The 20,998-nt window shown below is 39.2% G+C and overlaps 1 protein-coding gene across 4 annotated transcripts in view; it reads left to right on the top strand.

Moving 5' to 3' along the window:
* The first annotated feature begins 902 nt into the window (after positions 1–902).
* Positions 903–20,998, top strand: part of NOL4 (nucleolar protein 4) — a 413,504-nt gene continuing 393,408 nt past the window's right edge. Inside the window, exon 1 of one of the 4 annotated variants that reach the window (XM_053206588.1) lies at positions 903–2,810. In XM_053206588.1, the coding sequence (XP_053062563.1) occupies positions 2,547–2,810 (264 nt within the window). In that variant the 5' untranslated portion in view covers positions 903–2,546. Of the gene's footprint in view, positions 2,811–3,637; positions 3,778–20,998 lie in introns of those variants that run through there. The other 3 variants (XM_027068729.2, XM_027068730.2, XM_027068731.2) reach the window with 3 other exon arrangements.

Raw genomic sequence — 20,998 nt, 5'->3', positions numbered from 1 at the left:
CTTATGAGAGTGATTCAAAATATGCTTCTGATTGCTTAGTCCACATATCTATTTAAGATACTAAAAAATTTATTTTTAATGTGAAAGGCCTAAATACCTAATTTAAAGTGTTTTTTCCTTCCTGCCCCCCCCCCCCCCATATTAGATCCACTTGTCACTTGTATTAGTGGACTCGGAGCTCTACTGGTCTAATATTTACTGGGCAAAAATTCAAGGACTCAGGACAACGGATTTGTTTTAGCATTTTTAAAAATATAAAATAAAGAAATAAAAAGAATACAAGAAGCAGTCAGGGTGGCCTCAGGAGAAGGGTAGCTGTTGTCGCAGGAATCTTGCAAGTTAATGAGAATTCACCCGGGACTCAAGAGCGACTGCGAGGGGAGAAAGGCGGAGATGGGGCGGGGGGGGGGTGGGGGGGGGAAATAAAAACGCTTCCTTTGCAGCTGGCCCTCTCCCTCATTTGTTGCTCCAATAAGCAGTAATTAGGTCCTGAGCTAATGGTGTCAGCTGATCTGCTGTTTTTAGGCTAGACCCAGAGGAATCTCCATGGAAACCCTGCTGGAGTCGTCCCCCCACCTGGATGCTGAGTGCTCCTTTCCGCCACCTGGCTGCCGCCGCGCCCGCTGCTACCTCCTCCTGCCTCTAACCTGCAGCCTGCAGCATGCGCACTGCCCCCGGGATCCCTAAATGGGACAATTCTGCCCGTGACGTCAGCGCCCAGCCGTCTCCACAGAAACTTTTGTCCCATTGGCCAATCAGAGAGCTTGGAAGAGGCCAGGGAGGGGGGGGGGGGTGGGAGGAGAGGGGAGTGGGAGGGGTAGGGGTGAGGGGAGAGGCGAGAGGTTTAGTGTGTGGAGCTGCTCGCGCTCCGCCCGGGCTGTCAGTCCCGGCTCCAGCCGCCGCGAGACCTTCCCGGAGACGCGCGCACACACAGCGCACCCCCCCCCACCCCCCCCCCCCCCGCACACCGCACACCCTCGCTCCCTTGCTCACACACACGCACGCACTCAGCCTGGCCGAGCAGGAGCCACTGACCATTTTGCAAGTGCCGGGACCAGCTGCGGCGCAGTGGGTACAAACACTCAGCGTTCCCATTCGGGGCTTTCGTCTGGGAGACGACGACGAGGGGCGAAGGTGGGCTAGGACGCGGACCAGGCGCGGGGCACTGGTCGGGCCGCCTTCCGGGCAGAGGCGCCTCCCGGGACGGGCGCGGGCCTCCGCAGAGAGTAGAATAAAGAGGAGCGGCCGCAATCGCACGCAGCGCGAGGAGGATGGGAACTCCCCTGTTTCCAGCTCTGTAACCAACGGGTGGAAATCCTGAATGGAGAAGCCGCCGATTTCATTTGCTTGAGAAAATCGTCCAGAGGAACTCATATTTGGCTACTCTGAGCAGTGGAGGGGTGTCCATGACGTGGCAGGGGGAAAATAGACATACGAAACCTCCTGTGTGAACTGCAAACTGTAACCAAGCAAGGGGAAAATAATTTCTCTGTATGTTTTAATTTCATGCAAAGGGTTTTAAGCATCTGTATTATAAACTTACTTCTATGCCTTGTACCCAGTCCAGCAGAAACCAGAGGAGTCCTGTCTGGGGACCCCGTCATTATCCGGGAGACCCGCCGCCCGCGGCCTGCCTTCGTTTACCCACATCCCCCTGGAGCGGCTATCTGTTTGGGGTATCACAGCCTTTCCTATAGAACTATGGCCAAATATCCACGAATGTTTTGTTAATTCTGGGACTTAACTCCTGGAACCTACCTGCGGGATTGGAATTTAGCCTAAATGCATATGAAGAAATGACATTTTAAACCATTAAAAAAAAATACCTTAATGATTTCCTGTGTAGCAGGATTTGATAGGCTTAACAACATGACAGGTAAGAACTTTCTCTCTTTCTAGTCCCTTAACGCCCCACGCAGGGAAAGTCGAAGCGTAACGGGACCCTGGAGGAAGGAGAGCCCGGGGACCCGGGTGCCCTTCGGGGCTCACAGGCGCTCGGCCGGGCGGCTGCTTTCGAGAGAAGCTCAGCCCTCGCTCCTGCACGGTGGGGCCAGCGGCCGGGGAAGCTTCTGGGGCGCGCGCTGAGAGGCGGCGCTCCACCTGCCTCGCCCCGGACACAGCCCCGGGGTGAAGCGTCCAGGGACCACCCCAAGTCAATATTGGGATTTTTAATAAACCAAGGAATGGGATTTTAATTATTTAAAACCCAGCTCCTCTGGGCCAGATGCTGTTGGGATGGTCCTAATCACACAATATTAAAGAGACCCATCACTAAGAGGACGAGAAAAGCGTCCGAGACCAGCGTCCGAGAGGTCCGTTGCAATTACGAATGAACCAGAGACTTGGTAGCACGGGGCATTGATTGCTGGTGCCCAACCGGACCCTCCTCCCCTCTCCCCGTTCCTCCCCCCACCCGAGGCAGGCTCCGGCGGCGGCCGGGACCTCGCGTGCCTACATCGTGGCCGGGGCCGCATTTTTCATGAGCCCGGGGTGAACAGGTGCGAAGTGCGCTGGGAACATCCAGCCAGCGGCCGGGAGCGGGGAACATGGAGAGCGAGCGCGACATGTACCGCCAGTTCCAGGACTGGTGCCTCAGGACTTACGGGGACTCAGGCAAGACCAAGACGGTGACCCGTAAGAAATACGAGCGGATCGTCCAGCTCCTCAACGGCTCCGAGTCGAGCTCCACGGACAACGCCAAATTTAAATTCTGGGTCAAATCGAAGGGCTTCCAGCTGGGCCAGCCGGACGAGGTCCGCGGGGGCGGCGGCTGCGCCAAGCAAGTGCTTTACGTGCCGGTCAAGACCACGGTGAGTGACTCCCCTTCCTCTGTTATTTGTCTGCGGGAGCAGCCGGCGGGGAGGGGAGAGAGAGGGGGGAGAAAGGGGGAGCCGTGAGCCACCGTTGGCTCGTGTGCCCCCCACCTTTCTCAACCCCCCTCCCCAAGTCGTCCCCACTCGCATGAGCCAGGCGCGTTTCCCCCACGGTGGAGTCTTTGTGGTCCTTTATTTTAAAGCGGCAGCGCACCACCAGAGCTCGCCGCCCTCCTCGCTTCCCAGGCTCCTGAACCCGCTCCTGGAGCTTCCATCCCCGGGTCGGGCGGCCTCCAGCGTCCTCGGGTCGGGCCATTGTCCCGTGTCCTTCGCTGGGCGCCTGGCGCGTGTCCCGCTTTTGCCACCAAGCATAAAGGCCACGCTGGAACCCCAGACGCACGCTCTGATAATAGACGATTCTGATCGATCGTCTACAGTGTCTCCTAACTGGCACAAAGCCCGATTGTGGCGCTGGTCAGAGATGTGGGGTTCCCCCCTCCCCCGCCCCCCGACACTATCCGGTTTTATTGTTAGACCGCCGCCCGGGAGACGCTGGGCTATCAGATCGCCTTGAGCACTCCCAGAGATCTTGCCACGACTGTTTAGATTGTGGATGAGGTCCGGGAGATTCCTCCTCCCCGCCCCCCATTCCCTTCCTCACTTCCCCCTTTCACAAATAAAGCCGCCGCTACATGATGAACAACAAAGAGACATGGGTTTGGGCGCAATCAAATGGTACATGTGTTTGCTCCTTATTCTGGGATAGCTCTAGTCTCAGGGCCACAAAGCTCTAAGCCCAGGCGCAGCAAGGTGCTGGGCACTGAGAGCCTGGTGTACAGGGCAGAAGGCTCTGAGGCTGGCGAGCGGCAGCAGCGTCGATTGCCTTTTGAAGAAGATGGGAACTGTGGGCTACAAGTAGGATTGCAGATCAGATCCATAAGACCTCTTTCTCCGTCATGGAACGGTGGGTACTCGCCTGGAGTAGGGGTGGGGGAGGGTATCTGGCATCCTTTGCATTTTTGCCTGGCTTTGGGGTTTCTTGAGCATTTGCTCCTGTTCCACCCGCTCCCCCACCCCCCATACTGGCAGCCCTTTCCCGTGCAGTGTTCCTGGAGGATGCTAGAAAGGAGATGTCTTGCAAGCTATTCTTCTGTCTCAAACGGAGGTATATGCAGTTGGAAATCTGTGCATGGAAGGTTTTTCAGAGGATTATTTGGAGCGCTCTTTTAGGTTTGGAAAACCAGTTAGTGGTTTTCTGAGATTCCTTAGGGGTAGTTTGAAGGAAGTGTGTTTGTTTTGGAATGTATGTGGAAAACGGGAAACGGAAATAAAGGTGAAACAGAAACACACATAAAAGTTCTGTTTTTTTTCCAAAAAGTACTGTTAGTTGGAATTTTCTGGGAGGTAGATCTACAAACACAGCCTTCTCTTTGAACGTGGCATTGCTAAAGACAATGGTGAGATTACTGTCTTGCTTTACTAAATAATGAGAACTAGCTGGGTCTGGATTAGAACTGAGGTGTATTTACATCTGGATGAGCAGAAGTCTGTTGTAGAGAATTAAGTGCTTTGATTCATTTGTATCAGGAGTAACTTAACCTGATTTTTAAAAATAACTTATTGTTAGACAAAGTAAATGAGAATTCAAAACATAAGAATGTATTCTCCTTTAGGGGAACACTGGGCTAATTGAATAAATAAAATAATAATTTAAAGTATATTTACCTAAATATTTAATAATATTCTATATGTTTTTCATAACAATTGCTAGCTGGGAGGTTTGTTTTTCATTCCTTTTACATTAAAGTCAGGTTCCTGCATTTACCTGTCAGATAGTTTCCACCCTGTATGAATTGGTCCAATTTATACTTTGGGTATATCCACTATATGTATAAACAGATGTGCCCTTTTAAAACATTAACAAAAAATTGTAAATAACATAAATTGTGTAATGGCTGTAGAGTCAGTAAGATAAATATGGATGCCAGTAATTCAAATCAGAATTCACATGTTCAGATACCGATATTTTCATTCAAAAATTTTTGCAGAGTTGATAAAGAATTATTGCTAAGACATCTAACAGAAAAACAACTTCAGGGTGAATACTAAAGTAACACATATTTCTCTTTTCAGTAAAGATTTCATGTATTTATGGGAGAAAATGTAATTCATCAGGTGATATTCTTAGATAGTGGTTTCCATGTAGTAGTATTTAAGGGCTTTGCTCCTCATTCAAGCCTGTTTTGAAATGTTGAAGAGGTTTTTAATTCATGAACTCTTCTGTTGCTCTTTATGAAAATTTTATGCTGCTCCTCTCATAGAATTATAGGCTCCGCCTTCCCTGAAAGACAGCCAATCATCATTTCAACAAGTTAAAAAATAAATAAAAGGTTCCCCTTTTATCATGTGTTTCTCCGCATCTCAAATTATTTCTTCCTTAAGAATGAGTTTTTCCTTGTAGTAGCGGGAGTACAATCACCAGAAAGACAAAAAATATATATATATTTTAAAGTCAAAGGCATATCTTGGCTGAAATAAAGTACTGTTTTTGGTATTTTCAAGTAGACGGAAGAATCATTCTAGCTGTTTGAGGTTTGAGGGTTTGCGGCTAGCTTTGCTGTCAGCAAGAGAGATTTGCGCCTGATGTTGCAATAACCCACTGCTGCTGGTAATTAGACATCATTACTACCTTGAAAAGGGACAGACAGAAGGGAAGAGGACAGGCTGGGGCTAATTAACTGCTTGTGTTTAATGAAAGAAAGGGAGACTGATCGCAACTGGGAGGTCGTACCAGAACAGAGTAGACACAGCACATAGACTTAATAGAAACAGGACTAGCTTTCAGTCTGAAAGAAGCTTGGTTCTACCTCTTTTCTTAAACGAATAGCTGTAGCTTTGCAAATACTCTTTCCCCTAAAATCTAAATTTAATTGATGACAAAATCAAGCAAGTGACAACAGGCTTCAAATGAAAATGTAGGATACTAGAAAGATAAACATGCCCTTTAATATTTGTCCTGGCCATGCCCAAAGCTGAGGGGGGCATATCTATCACTGTTTAGATTACTCTGTGGCTGAGGAGATACTGTTTGGTCGCCAAGCAACAACATCCTGCAACTCAGCCATTTTAGGTCTGGAGGAGGATCTGCGTGTGTGCCTGCATGCACGTGCACACACGTGTATATACGCGCACGTGCAGTTTGTTGAGCATTGCATCTAAGTTTTGTTCACGCCACCGCCATTATTTTTATGTGTTCTTTCGTTAAAGATATCATAAATTTAAATGAGTGAAGTGAATAACTTAAAACAGTTCTGAAAAAAAATATGGCAAAGGTCTGACGTTGACTATAAAATATGTTTCATCAGTGATCATTTTAAATTAGTGTTACTTTGGTTATTCTGTTTTACATTTTTGGTAGTTTCAGTTTAGTTTGTTTTTAGAAGCTTTCCATCCTGGTTGACATTTTGGTTTTGGCCACAATTAGTTGAAACATCGACTTGTAATTCAAACTACCAAAACACATTATAGATACCACTTGGTAGTATGAAAGATAAACTTAGGAAATAACCAGAAAATTCATTATTTTTCTATTCGTATTGGATGAATGCATTATTGTGTATTTTTTAAAGGCCCGCCACATTGTTTAAAACAGGCAATTTGGCAAACTCACAATTTTATTTGTTTTTCAGCCTTAAGCAAACAAAGCAATGAATATACAATTATGTGAGTATGTAGGATATGTATATGTATATGTAGGAATGGACACTTAGGTCCAATTTTTGCCTTCTGTGTATGTAGTCCACTAGGGAACATAAAATGAATTTTCATCCAGAAAGGAAAATGTATTATCTTTAGTTATGTCATTTAAAAATGATGATGTATTCAGTTCTGCAATCTGTAGACTCCGATTTCATTTTGTTCTTACTGTGTATACTAATTGATTAGTACATAGTGATTAGAATGAATATTCATGGACTGGTTTATGAATAGTTACTGCTTTCTTAGTTCTCTGTGGTTTTGGTTACAAATTCTCTATGCTCTATCAAGAGTGAAGGAAATAATTCCTCATAAGGAGTTCATATACATTGCTCTCAGGCCTAACTTCACTCGTGAGGCACACATCATGCATATTAGGCCTTGATCTGAAATTTGCTACAGAAATTCCAGAAAACAAAACTGAATGCTAGCCACACATTAGGATACTTTATATCTCTGACACAGACAAATCATAATAATAGTAGTTAAGATAGAAACGAAGTTTTGCTTATCTCCTATACTTTCAAGACAGGCGTTGCTGTTGATAACCAATGCATTTTTCTCTATATTCCGGTATTTTGGAGAACTCTATAGCAGAGGTCTTTGGGGGTCAAATAGATCCCAAGTATGAGTCTCAGCAACGTGGCTTATAAGCTGACTTTAGTGGTTCCTTGAGAATTGTGAGGAATAACTCATCTACATCAAAACGCTAGCACAGTGCCAATTAAGGCTGTCAAGAATAGTGGGTATACCCTTATAAGAGGCCAATTTGGCATGTGTATTTAGGGACAAGGGCTTGTAGAGATAATTCCCTTGAATTTATGGAGGAAATCAGACTCTGTTAATATATGAAGACTATCCCACACATATTTCCTAAAACACCAGTTCTTGACTTTTCCATTGGTTCTTCCTTGTCTTGTTAGTAAGTATAATGGGCAGGGGAAGAGGGGCAAGACTCAGCACTCATTTATTTTCCCTCAATAACCCTCCTAACCAGCTGAGATTCTACTTCTCAAGATTTTACACTCTAGACTTCATGCATAGTATAGAGGAAAGATGAAGAAGCAAATACAGGGATATGGCAGAACTTCTGAGAATTTCAATCTCCTGTCAAGACTATAAAGACCTTTCCCTAATAGCTGTTGTATTTATACAACACTTTATTTATACAAGATAAAATGAATCTGCTGTGTTTTAGATTACATTCATTTTTGATAGTTCTGGGATAATAAGATAAATGTCATGAACAGCAATAGATGGCAGGAAACATGGCATAGTGGGCAGGGTATAGATTTTAGAGCAAGATTTAAATCCTGATTCAAGAATTACGATAGCTGCAAGTAAGCAGAAGTTTCTTGACTAACGACACTGTTTCCTCTTTGTAAATGCCACTAATAATACTTGTCTAACTACTTTTGGATAACAGTTAATAATAATTCATAAGCATATAGCGTATGTAGTATCTGTCTGGCACATAGTAAATGCTAAAAAAACAAAAACAATAGAAGCTCTTCTAAGTATTACCAAGAAAGCAAGGACCCCATGATGTAATTGTAATTAGGTATATGTTATAAACTCAAAATTACACTGCCACGAGGAGTTAAAATACATCTGTATGAATGTATATTTATTCAGATATTTATTTTTAGAAAAATAAAAATGACTTTATTTTGTAAAAGTGATACATTTTCAATATTTAAAAAAACCTAAGTGAAAGGGAAAGAAATTTTAAGTCACATTAAATCCCTCCATTCAGATTTAACCACCATTAGCTAATTATGAGCATCATTATAGATGTCTGTCTAAACATATATACCAAAAGAAGATTAGATATAGTGATTGATACACTGATTGATACGGACACGCGGAAATAATTTTCCAAAACTGGGATGATAATTGTATGCTAATTTAAGTAAGAAGCATAAAACATCAAAATGTAACAAAAGAAAAATAAAAACACAAAATTAAAAAAGTTGGTAATTAATAAATGCTTCTCAGAGGTGTTTTTCCTGAAGTTAATAGAAAACATTAAGAGATTGAATTCCATTCATTTTTTTCAACAACAGATTTCAATTTCATTCTTATTGACTTTCTCCAATGGTAGGTGAAGAGTGAGCCTATTTCACTGTTCTTCTGTTTTGTTACATTTATTATATTGCCTGTATTTATTACATCTAAAGTTACATTTATTGTAATTATATATTTTATTGTGTTATGTTCATTATATCATATAATATACTATATTTGGTTTTATTGTTAAGGTTTTGTTATAGTGTATAATTTGGTTCTCACAATTGTTTTTCCTTTGGTATATTTAAATATTCTTTTACCTTTTTTTTTCTTTCTGAATTCTTTGATTGGATTCATCACTTGGTTGGCTACAATTCCTGGTCATTTTTCTTTTTCTAAGGAAAGGAATATGTGTTCTATTCTTTGAGGTTTGTATGCAATTAAAAATATTTGCCTTTTGCCTTTGTAACTAAAGAACAACTTGACTAAGTGATTTCTTTATTTTACTTTTACCACCAGAACATTGTTGATAATGTGTTTGTTCCGTAAAATCCTAAGGCAACCCTATTTTTCCAAATTTCATGGATTGTTTACTTCTTTATCCTTGAAATCAAATAATTTCACTGGGATATGTTTTGAATTCCTTTTTCCACTGAGTAATTACATTCATGTCCATGACTTCAGTTGCGTTTGTTTTGGTGACTTAATGCATTATCTTCTGAGGTTCAGATCTGAATTTTCACGATTTCTACTGGTTGTTTCTACCAGGATATCCCAAAGCACCTCAAACTGAACATAACCCCAAATGACTTTTTCTTCTCTCCATTCCTTCATCCTAGGTCTTCCAGGCTGATACCTTTTCTCTTTTGTATTCTCATTTTTAATAATTGTGCTGAAATATATCCTATTATTTGACTGAATCCAGCTAAGCATTAAAATAGTGAACCAAATGACATATTTGGTTCCCAGAATAAATGACAGTTCATAAATCATTCATTATAATTTCAGGGTGGCAAATAGAAATTAAAATGATTTGAAGCCATGCAATAATTTGAAAGACTTAGAAAAAGTTATTAGCACTGTACATTGGAAGAGGAACAGAAAAAAAAATGGTAAATTCAACACAATTTTATAATTTCCCTAAGCTAATACAGTAAAGTTTTACGAAAAAGAAGCATTTACTATTTTGCCTTTCTATTTTATAACTGAGTATAGCATTTAACATTACATTGTGAATTTAGAGGAGAACAGCAGAAATGTGACAAATGGTACATTTTTCTCCTGCTTAAAAAAAGTACCTGTATTTCTCTCCTTTGTTTAGAAATTGAAAGCACTAAAATGATAGCTTGCCTATGAATCATCCAATGGACACTCTGAAAAATGTAGAGGCTCCTTTTTATGATAATTTTCCTGGGAATATATTCCCTCCCCACCCCCACCCCCACCCCCGCTTCCTGTGTATATTTCATTAGAATCATTGTGCCATTTATGTCCATTATTTGGTGCACAGCAAATGCTCCTTTAAAAACAGTATTGAATAAATGAAAGCATCAATATTTGTTGTAATCCCTACCTTTTTTTTAAGGATTATCTTTTTTTTCAATTGAGTAATAATTGCCAGACAATATCATTGTAGTTTCAGGTGTACAACATGATTTGATATTTATGTACATCATAAAATGATCACAGTGTCTACTTACCTTGTCAGCATACAAAGTTGTTACAATATTATTGACTGTTCTGGACACTATGTTCCCATGTCTTATTTATCTTCTAACTGGAAGTTTGTCCCTCTTAATCCCCTTGTCCTTTTCATCCATCTCCCTATCTCCCTCTCCTCTGTCAACCATCAGTTTGTTTTCTGTATCTGAGTCTCTTTCTTTTTTGTTTCCTCGATTGTTTTGTTTATGGGATTCCACATATAAGTGAAATCATACAGTATTTGTCTTTCTATGACGTATTTTACTCAGCAAATATCTTTTAGGCCCATCCATGTCGGCGCAAGCAGTCAAGATTTTATTCTTTTTTATGGCTGAGTTATATTGTATATTTATAGCTACATCTTCTTTATCCACTTATCTATCAATGGACATTCAGGTTGCTTCCATACCTTGGCTATTGTAAATAATGCTGTGATGAACAGAGGGATGCATGCATCTTTTCAAATAGGTGTTTTTTTTTTTTTAATAAATACCTAGAGGTGGAATTGCTGGATTATGGGATCCTATGGTATTTCTATTTTTACTTTTTTTGAGGAACCTCTACATTGTTTTCCATAGCGGCTGCACAATTTACATTTCTACCTATGGCACATAAGCCTTCCCATTTCTCCACATCCTTGTCAACACTTGTTATTTCTTGCCTTTTTGATACTTGCCTTTCCAACAGGTGTGAGGTGGTCTATCATTGTGGTTTTGATTTATATTTCCCTGATGATTTTTAATTGGATTTTGTTTTGTCAATACTGAGTTTTATGAGTTCTTTATATATTTTAAGTGTCAGCCTCTTATCAGAAATGTCATTTGCAAATATCTTCTCCCATTTAGTAGATTGCCTTTTTGTTTTGTTGATGGTTTTCTTTGCTGTCAAAAGGCTTTTTTTTCTGGGGCGCCTGGGTGGCTCAGTCGGTTGGGCGGCTGACTTCGGCTCAGGTCATGATCTCGCGGTCCGTGAGTTTGAGCCCCGCGTCTGGCTCTGTGCTGACAGCTCGGAGCCTGGGTGGGGCCTGTTTCGGATTCTGTGTCTCCCTCTCTCTCTGACCTTCCCCCGTTCATGCTCTGTCTCTCTCTGTCTCAAAAATGAATAAATGTTAAAAAAAAAAAAAAGGCTTTTTAGTTTGATGTAGTCCCATTTGTTTCTTTTTACCTTTGTGAAAGGTAAATGTCAAAAAACTTACTGCTTTTGTTTTCTTCTAGTAGTTTTCTGGTTTCAGTGCTTATATTTAAGTCTTTAATCCATTTTGAATTTATTTTTGTGTATGGTGTAAGAAGGTGGTCTGCTTTCATTCTTTCCCATGTAGCTGTCCGGTTTTCCAAACACCACTTATTGAAGAGACTATTTTTTCCCCATTGTGTATGCTTGTCTCCTTTGTTGTAGATTAACTGACCATAGAAGCATGAGTTTACTTCTGGGATCTCTGTTCTGTTCCACTGATCTATGTGTCTGTTCTTATGCCAGTATCATCTGATTGGATTGCTATAGTTTTATAGTATAGTTTGAAATCTAGGAGAGTGATACCTCCAGTTTTCTTTTTCTCAATATTGCTTTAGCTATTTAGAGTCTTTCCTGGTTCCGTACAAATTTTAGGATTATTTATTCTAGTTCTTTGAAAAACACCATTGGTAGTTTGATAACGATTGCTTTGAATCTCTAGATTGCTTTGGGTAGTATGGACATCTTAACAGTACTTAACAATACTGATGTTTTGCTTTTTTTCTAATTTTTTTAAGGTTTATTTATTTATATTGAGAGAGAGCATGCACACAAGCCAGGAAAGGGCAGAGAGAAGGAGAGACGGCATCCCAAACAGGCTATGCACCATCAGCACAGAGCCCAACATGGGGCTCGAACTTACAAAGCCTGAGATCATGACCTGAGCTGAGATCAAGAGTTGGATGCGTAACCAACTGGGCCACCTGGGCGCCCCCTCTTCTATTTTTTTTTCTAATTTGGATGCCTTTTATTTATTTTTCTTATTCAATTGCAGTGGTGAGGACTTCCAGTACTGTACTGAATAAAAGTGGTGAGAGTGGGCATTCTTCTCTTGTTCCTGACCTTAGAGGAAAAGCTTTCAGGTTTTGAGTTGTCATATGTGGCCTTTATTATTTTGAGGCATGTTCCCTCTTTACCTACTTTGTTGAGAATTTTTATCATAAATGGATGTTGAATTTTGTTAAATGCTTTTCTGCATCTCTTGTGATAATCATATGATTTTTATCCTTAATTTTATTAATGTGGTATATATCATGTTGATTGATTTTGCAGATTTGCATCCCTGGAATAAATCCCACTTGATCATGGTGCATGATCTTTTAAATGTATTGTTGGATTTGGTTTGTTAAAGATTTTTGGGTCTGTCTTCATCAAGGATATTGGCCTGTACTTTTCCTTTTTGTGTCTGTCTGCTTGGTACACCAGGGTAACGCTGGCCTCATTGAATGAGCTTGCAAACATTCTTTCCTCTTTAATTTCTGGAGTTTGAGAAGGATAGGTATTAACTATTCTTTCAATGTTTGGTAGAATTCACCTCTGCAGCTGTCTGGTCCTTGCCTTGTGTTTGTTGGGAGTTTTGTGATTACTGATTCATCTTCATTACCAGTAACCACTCTGTTGAGATTTTCTGTTTCTTCCTGATTCAATCTTGAAAGAGTATATGTTTCTAGGAATTTATTCATTTCTTTTAGGTTTTCTAATTATTTGTTCTATAATTGTTCATAATAGTCTCATATTTTTTGTATTTCTGTGATATCTGTTAGAACTTCTCTTTTTTCATTTCTGATTTTATTGGCCCCCGTCTTTCTTTTTCTTGATGAATCTTGCTGTAAGTTTATTAATTTTGTTCATCTTTTCTTTTGCTTTTTCTTTTTAAGTTAATTTTCTGCATGCATGACAATACAACTTATCTATCCAAAGGCAAAAATCAATGGGACATTTTTTATTTCCCCCTTTTCCTTCCCTTTCATAGTCAGTACTCAACAGAATACTATTAACTCTGTGAACTTACTATCTCTTGAATCTATCATATTCTTACCATACCATACCAAACAATATAACCATTGCATAATAATTTGGTAATTTTCCCAAAAACCTTTGAAGGAAGGGATTTGATATCCAGTGCTTGAATAAAGTGTGATGTATCCTTAGTGCTCAGTATAAATGGAATAAATGAAAAACTTCCTAGACCAACACCATGATGGGACGTTCTTATTTACCATCATACAGTAGCTAGTTTCATAGCTAAATTGGATGCTTTTTTCACTAAATGTAATTAATTAATTAATTAATTAATTAAAATTCGTGTAAAAACACATAACAAAAAATTAATCATAACCATTAAAATTTTTTAAAAATATTTATTTATTTTTGAGAGAGAGACAGGGACAGAGAGACAGAGCAGGAGTGAGGAAGGACAGAGAGAGAGACACACGTAGAATTGGAAACAGGCTCCGGGCTCTGAGCTGTCAGCACAGAGCTTGACGTGGGGCTCGAACTCATGAGCTGTGAGATCATGACCTGAACTGAAGTCGGATGCTTAACTGACTGAGCCACCCAGGTGCCCCAATTATAACCATTTTTAATTGTACAGTTGAAAATATTAAGTACAGGGGCATCTGGGTGGCTCAGTCAGTTGGCGTTCGACTTTGTCTCAGGTCATGATTTCACCGTTTGTGAGTTTGAGCCCTGCATTGGGCTCTCAGCTTTCAGTGAAGAGTCCGCTTGGGATCCTTTGTCCCCTGTCTCTCTGTCCCTCCCCCACTTATGCTCTCTCTCTTTCAAAAATAAATATTTTTTAAAAAAAATACAGTTTATTGTTAAATTAGCTGACGTGCAGTGTATACAGTGTGCTCTTGGCTTCAGGAGTAGATTCCCAAGGTTCATCGCTTACATACAATGTCCAGTGCTCAACCCAACAAATGCCCTCCTCAATGCCCATCACTAGTTTTCCCCTCTCACCCACCCCCCCATCAACCCTCAGTTTGTTCTTTGTATTTAAGAGTCTCTTATGGTTTACCTCCCTTCCTCTCTGTTTGTAACTACTTTTTTCCATTCCCTCCCTCCATGGTCTTCTGTTATGTTTCTCAAATTCCACATATGAGTGAAAACAGAAAAAGAAAAGTATTAACTACAGACATATTATCATACAACAGACGTCCAGAACCTTTTTATATTGTAAAACTGAAAGTCTGTACCCATTAAGTAACAATTTCCTCCCCTTTCTCCCTTCTTCTAGTCCCTGGTAACCACCATTCTACTTTCTGTTTCTATGGATACGACTACGTTAGATACCTCTTATAAGTGGAATCCTACAGTATTTGTCTTTTTGTGATTGACTTATTTCACTTAGCAGAATGTCCTTAGAAGCCATCCATGTCATAGTATATGGCAGGATTGCCTTCCTTTTTAAGGCTGAATAACATGCCATTCTATGCATAGACCACATTTTCTCCATCTACTCATCTGTTGTTGGACATTTGGGTTCCTTCAACCCCTTGGCTATTGTGAGTAGTACTGCTATGAACATGGGTGTGGGAGTATTCCTCAAGATCCTGTTTTCAATTCTTTTGGATATATAGTCTTTATATCTATAGGTAATAGATACTACCTGTAGATATTTTCTTTTAGATCTATAATTCTTTTTAGATACCCCACAAGTGGGATTGCTGGAGTAGTTCTATTTTTAGTTCTTTTGAGGAACTGTCATACTGTTTTCCATAGCAGTTGCACCATCTTGTAGTGCCACCAGCAGTGCACAAGGATAAGCACTCTTCAAGACTGGAAACTGGTGACTTTGCTCCTCATCTAGATGTCTTCAGTGGATATGCTTCTTTCTTAGGCTATGCAAGTATTGAATGTATCACCATTAATAACAATAATAATGCCTCACATTTATCGAGTCCTTACCAGAGGTTAAGGATTGGGATACTCACTTTGAGGGAAACATCCCCTTTAATGTTGGCAATAGTCCGATGGTTGTTAATGCCTTTTATTACACACTTGAGAAAATTGTGGTTTAAGATGACTTTTTATTGCATTATTTTCTAATGTTTATTTTGAGAGAGCACGTGCATACTCACATGAGTGGGGATGGGGCAGAGAGAGAGAGAGAAAGAATCCCAAGCAGGCTCCATGTAGTCAGAGCAGAGGGATGCGGGCCTCCATCCCATGAACTATGAGATCATAATCTGAGCTGAAATCAAGAGTTGGACACTCAACCGACTCAGCCAGTCAGGTACTCCTAAGGTGACTTTTTAAAGTCACATAACTTCAGAGTGTTCAGATGGAAGAGTTCAGGTGGAAACCATTTAAGTTGGGTTCCAGAGTCCTTGACATGATCTTCAGACTTTTACAATAATGCACTCCAGTTGTTAAAAAAATGAACATGTCCCTGATATATATATTTATTTTTATAGATTATGTAGATATACTACTGTATCAATAATTAACACAATAATAATTAAAATACTCAAAAATATAAATATATAGTACTGAGATTAAAATACGCAAAAGTTTTGGGCCGCCTGGGTGGCTCAGTCAGTTAAGCAGCCAACTTCAGCTTGGGTCATGATCTCATGGTTTGTGAGTTGAAGCCCCACGTCAAGCTTTGTGCTGACAGCTCAGAGCCTTGAACCTGCTTCAGATTTTGTGTCTCCCTCTCCCTGCCCCACTCCAGCTTGCACTCTGTCTCTCTCTATCTAAAAACTAAATTAAAAAAAATTCAATGCATATGTTTTAATATTTTCTTCTTAACCTGGGGTATGCATATACCAATTTATAAATAATTAATCTATAGTGCAATTTTGCCTCACGGTAGAATATTGTGTTTAAGAGCTTACCCTTCAACTAAATTATCACCTTTTTCATTACAAAGTGTGCCTCTGTACTTAACCAACACAACATAAAAATAATATCTTAGCTATACAAATCCTTGACATCCACAAAACAATGGTATATGTTTGGTGTTGGTATGATGGGAGAGGTTGTTTCATCAAAGGCACGTTTAGGGGATGGTGCACAGCCAAGAATAGTTGAAGTGTAGGGTATGATGAAAGATGAAGTTGGGAAATTAGGCTGGGGCAAAATTATGGGACACCCCTATTGTCATGTTAAAATGTTTGGACTTCATTCTATAGGGAATGACAGCTCCCAAAAGTGTTTGAGCAGGGATGTCATGATTTAGGTCTTATAGGTAGAGACTTGATGTCTTTCAGCAGTTTATATTGTGGAATATATATCAGATGAGTAAAACAGAAGCTAAATAGTTCCTTTGACTCGCCACACTGTTTGAAATGTTATAGTTACAGATTATATAAGTATTCAAAGTATCAAGCAGTTTGTGATTATAATTTAGTAACCTGATGTTATAATCGAATTATGTATAATTGAATCAGGCTGTACAAATCTCAGACAAGTCCAATAAAATGTTAAAAATAGAAATTATAAAATGTAAGAAAAAATTTAAAGGCACTAATAGGAATATGAATCAAGCCATCTTATAACAAACAGGATTTTTTGTTTCTTTGCTCTTGGAGTTGAGGAGAAATGATTGTTCATCTTTTAGTTGTTACTATCTCCACAGTTATAAAGACTTCCCAGAGAAATCCTTCTAAAAACCCAACTGGAACATTCTGTATAGAATACTTACTTAAGAGGCACCTAGCTGGCTCAGTTGGGAAAGCACGTAACTCTTGATCTCAGGGTTCATGAATTCAAGCACATGTTGGGTATAGAGGTTACTTAAAAATCTTAAAAAAAAAAAAAAAAAAAGAATACTTATTCAAGCTCAGGCCTTTTCAAAGTCAAGCTAATGTTTCAAATATTTATTAAAATGGCCGTTATGCTTTAAAGCAGTATTTTAAATCTTGCTCATACTTCATTGATTTTATACCCACCTGCCTGTCTCTGCCACTGTGAATCTTCCCTGTTATCCTTTAATTTTTGTACACTGTGATAGGCAGGATTCTGAGATGACTTCCAAATGACCCTCACACTAGTTTAATCCCCTCCCTTTGTGAGTGTGGGTAGAACCCGTGAATATGATGAGCTGTGTCACTCCCACAGTTTTGTTATGTTATATGTTGACTTTAAGAAAGTCAACATATGTTATATGTTATATGTTGTTATATGTTGACTTTGAGAAAGAGGACTCTTTCAGTAGGTGTGACTTAATCATATTAGCCTGTTAAAAGCAGAGAGTTTTTCTTTGGCTCATTGCAGAAGAAATAGAGTTTCAAAGTCTGAGATGGAGGGGACCATGTGGCTAAGAGCTGACAGCAGTCTCTAGGAGCTGAGAGCATGCATGCTTTGAAGACAGATAGGAAAACAACAGGGACTTAAGTCCTACAACCACAAGGGAATGGATTCTGCCAACAACCAAAGGAAACTTGGAAGCGAGCTTCCAAATGAGAATGTAGCTGGCTGACACTTTGATTTCAGCTTTGTGGGAACCTGAGCAGAGGACCCTTAAAATGTGCCGTACTTCTGACCCACAGAAATTGTGAGATAGTAATTTTGTGAAGGTTCAAGCCACCCGATCTGCAAGTTACACAGCAAAAGAAAACTTATACATAGTTCCTTGGTACAAATCTTCTCAAAAGCTCATGCACAATTAAAAAGGTTAACTTTGGGGTGCCTGGGTGACTCAGTTGGTTAAATGTCCAACTCTTGATTTCAGTTCAGGTCAAGATTTCATGGTGTGAGATTGAGCCCCGCATTGGGCTCTGTGCTGACAGCCTGGAGCCTGGTTGGGATTCACCCTCTCCCTCTCTCTCTCTGCCCCTCCTCTGCTCATGCACATGTGTGCTCTCTCAAAATAAATAAATAAAGATTAAAAAAATAAAACAAGTCAACTTTTTAAAAAGCATATTTGACTATGACTATTTATGGTTTAAGATACAGCTGGGAAAAATTTAAATGTTCTTTCCACCTATTGCCTAATGTCTTGCTATTTTTATGATTTTTGATGAGATGGTCCATAATTTAGTAGTAAAATACAAAATTCTAACATCATTTGAAAAATTTAATGATGGCTTATATTGTGAATATATACATATATGTTCCTAATAATATATGTAGATATGTGTATATATATGTGTGTATATATATATATATGTATGTATATACACATATATATGTGTGTGTATATGTATATACACATATATATGTGTGTGTACATGTATATATGTATGTATATACACACATTTATCCATATATATTATTAGGAATATATATGTATATATCCACAATATGAGCCATCATTAAATTTACATATGTGTATATATATGCATATATACATATATATAACTTTGCTTTTTCTCTTAATGTCTTTATTTTTAAACGATTTTTATTTCATTATATTTCATCTATCTCCTGAAGAGAATACAAGGTAGCTTACTGTTTTAGGTTTTTCATGGGAGGATCAAGACAGAACAGTACACATATCAGAAGAGATTATTATTATTTACATAATTATATTAATGTATGTTGGAGTATTTTTGAAAAAAATACACAGAAGATACAGCAAAATATATCCTTTATTAGGAATAACCATTCTATAATTTTATTTTAAAATAATTATTTTAACATAATATTCATTTTATTTTATTAAAATTTTTTTTTACTGTTTATTTACTTTAGAGAGAGACAGCAGGAGGATGGGAGGGGCGGAGAGAGAGGGGGACACAGAGTCCGAAGCAGGCTCCAGAGCCTAATATGGGGCTCAAACTCCTGAACCATGAGATCATGACCTGAGCCAAAGTCAGATGCTTAACTGACTGAGCCACTCAAGTGCCCCAAATATGCATTTTAAAGGAGAACCACCTAACAATTGTGGGCTAGGAAATAAGAAATAACACTGATAGGTATCTTCTGTTTTAAAGTCTTCCTGGGAACTGGGAATCCTTTTCCCTTCTCTATGTTGAGAAGGGAAAATCTTTGTTTTGATTTTCTTTCTATCTATCTGAGGTTTATTCAGTGGGCTCTTAAGTTCTACTCTTCCTAATGAATCAAGTATTCATTTGTGGTAGTTTCTCTCACAGTTACAGATCTTACCACTGTTGGGAGCTGTTCGAAACTGGAAGGTTGAGAAGGAGATTCAGAAGATAAGTTCAGTAACTGGGAAGCTTAGTTTTGGTAATAAAAAGGAATAACCTGTCTTATAAGCAGAGAGCTAGTGTTTTGTTATTAGTGGTTATTTTTCTTCCTTTTTAAAAGTTATCATGTCTTTTCAGGAAATATTACTTGCAGATTTATGAGTCATCATTATGTATAAAGGTAGCAGTTATTGGAATAAAGTTCAAATATTTTTGAAGTCTTATTCTCTGATGGAGTGCCAAGACAAGGGGGTTCAAAGGAGGATGCTTACATTTGGACCTAACTGTACTTGCCAGATGGCTAGAGGGCTTTAGAGGTTTAATCTAGAGCACAAAGCTAGGTGGCATATATGAGGATCTAATGGCTAGCTAGGCCATATTAGCATCATGCTCTAACCAATTGACCTAATTAGATGAGATTTTCAAATCTAATATCAAAGGTTTGTTTGAATTGGAGATGTGGGTCATTGTTCCCTTAGTAGTCTCTGCTTACATACTCTTTGGTGTTTACCTGAGGTCATGGAGGAATTTTGGTATATTTGTTTTAATTAATCTTGCTCTATAAAAGCTACCATTATAAAATAAGTCATTTGATGATTTGTTTGGTTTCACTAATTTGGAATATGTTAATTTAAAATTAGAGTTAATTTGAACAGGGGTAGGATGACATTTACCTTGAACTACCTATTAAAGGAGGATTTATCTACAAATTCATAATTAATAAGATAGCAGAGGGGGCATGCTTAACTACTCTAATGAGTAAAAACTTTTTCTTAAACCATCTCTATCCTCATATAAACAATTCATAGGTCCATTCCATTATACATGGATCTCTACTTAATAAAGGAGGTATTATGAATAAATACCCTTCAGCTAATTTGCATTGCTCTGTTGTTGATACATAGAGTATAAGAGTAATAGGTCCCCTAGAATTTTCAAGTAAGGGAAAAAAGATCACCCTCTAGAACTTAAACTTTAAAATCAACACGGTTAATTAATATGTGATATTCAAAGTCATTTTAAAGTGACAGAATGGCAACTAAACTGTAAGACTAAGTGGTATTTTGCTTGAAAATATAATAAAAGATATCATAATAGAGCCTCACGAGCTAATGAATTAACCAAAGCTCTATCGCTCTTCCCTCTATAACATACTGATTCCCAGGGTGTGAACAAACTTGTTTATAGTAGTCTACCCTGTAGTTCCTTGCGCTTTGCGCTCATGAAATTGAATTGTATGCATATTATTGTTTATATGTCGTTCCCACATTCTTTTTTTAATAGCTTTTTAAATGTTTATTTATTTTTGAGAGAGAGAGAGAGATTGAGCAGGAGAGGGGAAGAGAGAGAGGGAGACACAGAATCCAAAGCAGGCTCCAGGTTCTGAGCTGTCGGCATGGAGCCCAATGGAGGGCTTGAACCCATGAACCACGAGATCATGACCTGAGCTGAAGTTGGAAGCTTAACCAACCGAGTCACCCAGGTGCCCCTCCCACATTCTTTTTTGGTAGTTTCATTTGTTATAATCATGCGATTTGAATATTTTATAAACTGGTAAAGTGAGTACAGTAACTTAAATTCAGCACTTTATAAAGTCTCAAAATAAATGTG

Source organism: Acinonyx jubatus, chromosome D3 (genome assembly GCF_027475565.1).
Source record: "Acinonyx jubatus isolate Ajub_Pintada_27869175 chromosome D3, VMU_Ajub_asm_v1.0, whole genome shotgun sequence".
Taxonomy (NCBI): domain Eukaryota; kingdom Metazoa; phylum Chordata; class Mammalia; order Carnivora; family Felidae; genus Acinonyx; species Acinonyx jubatus.
The sequence above is the reverse complement of the archived record's forward strand: the minus strand, read 5'-3'. Positions and strand labels throughout refer to the sequence as shown.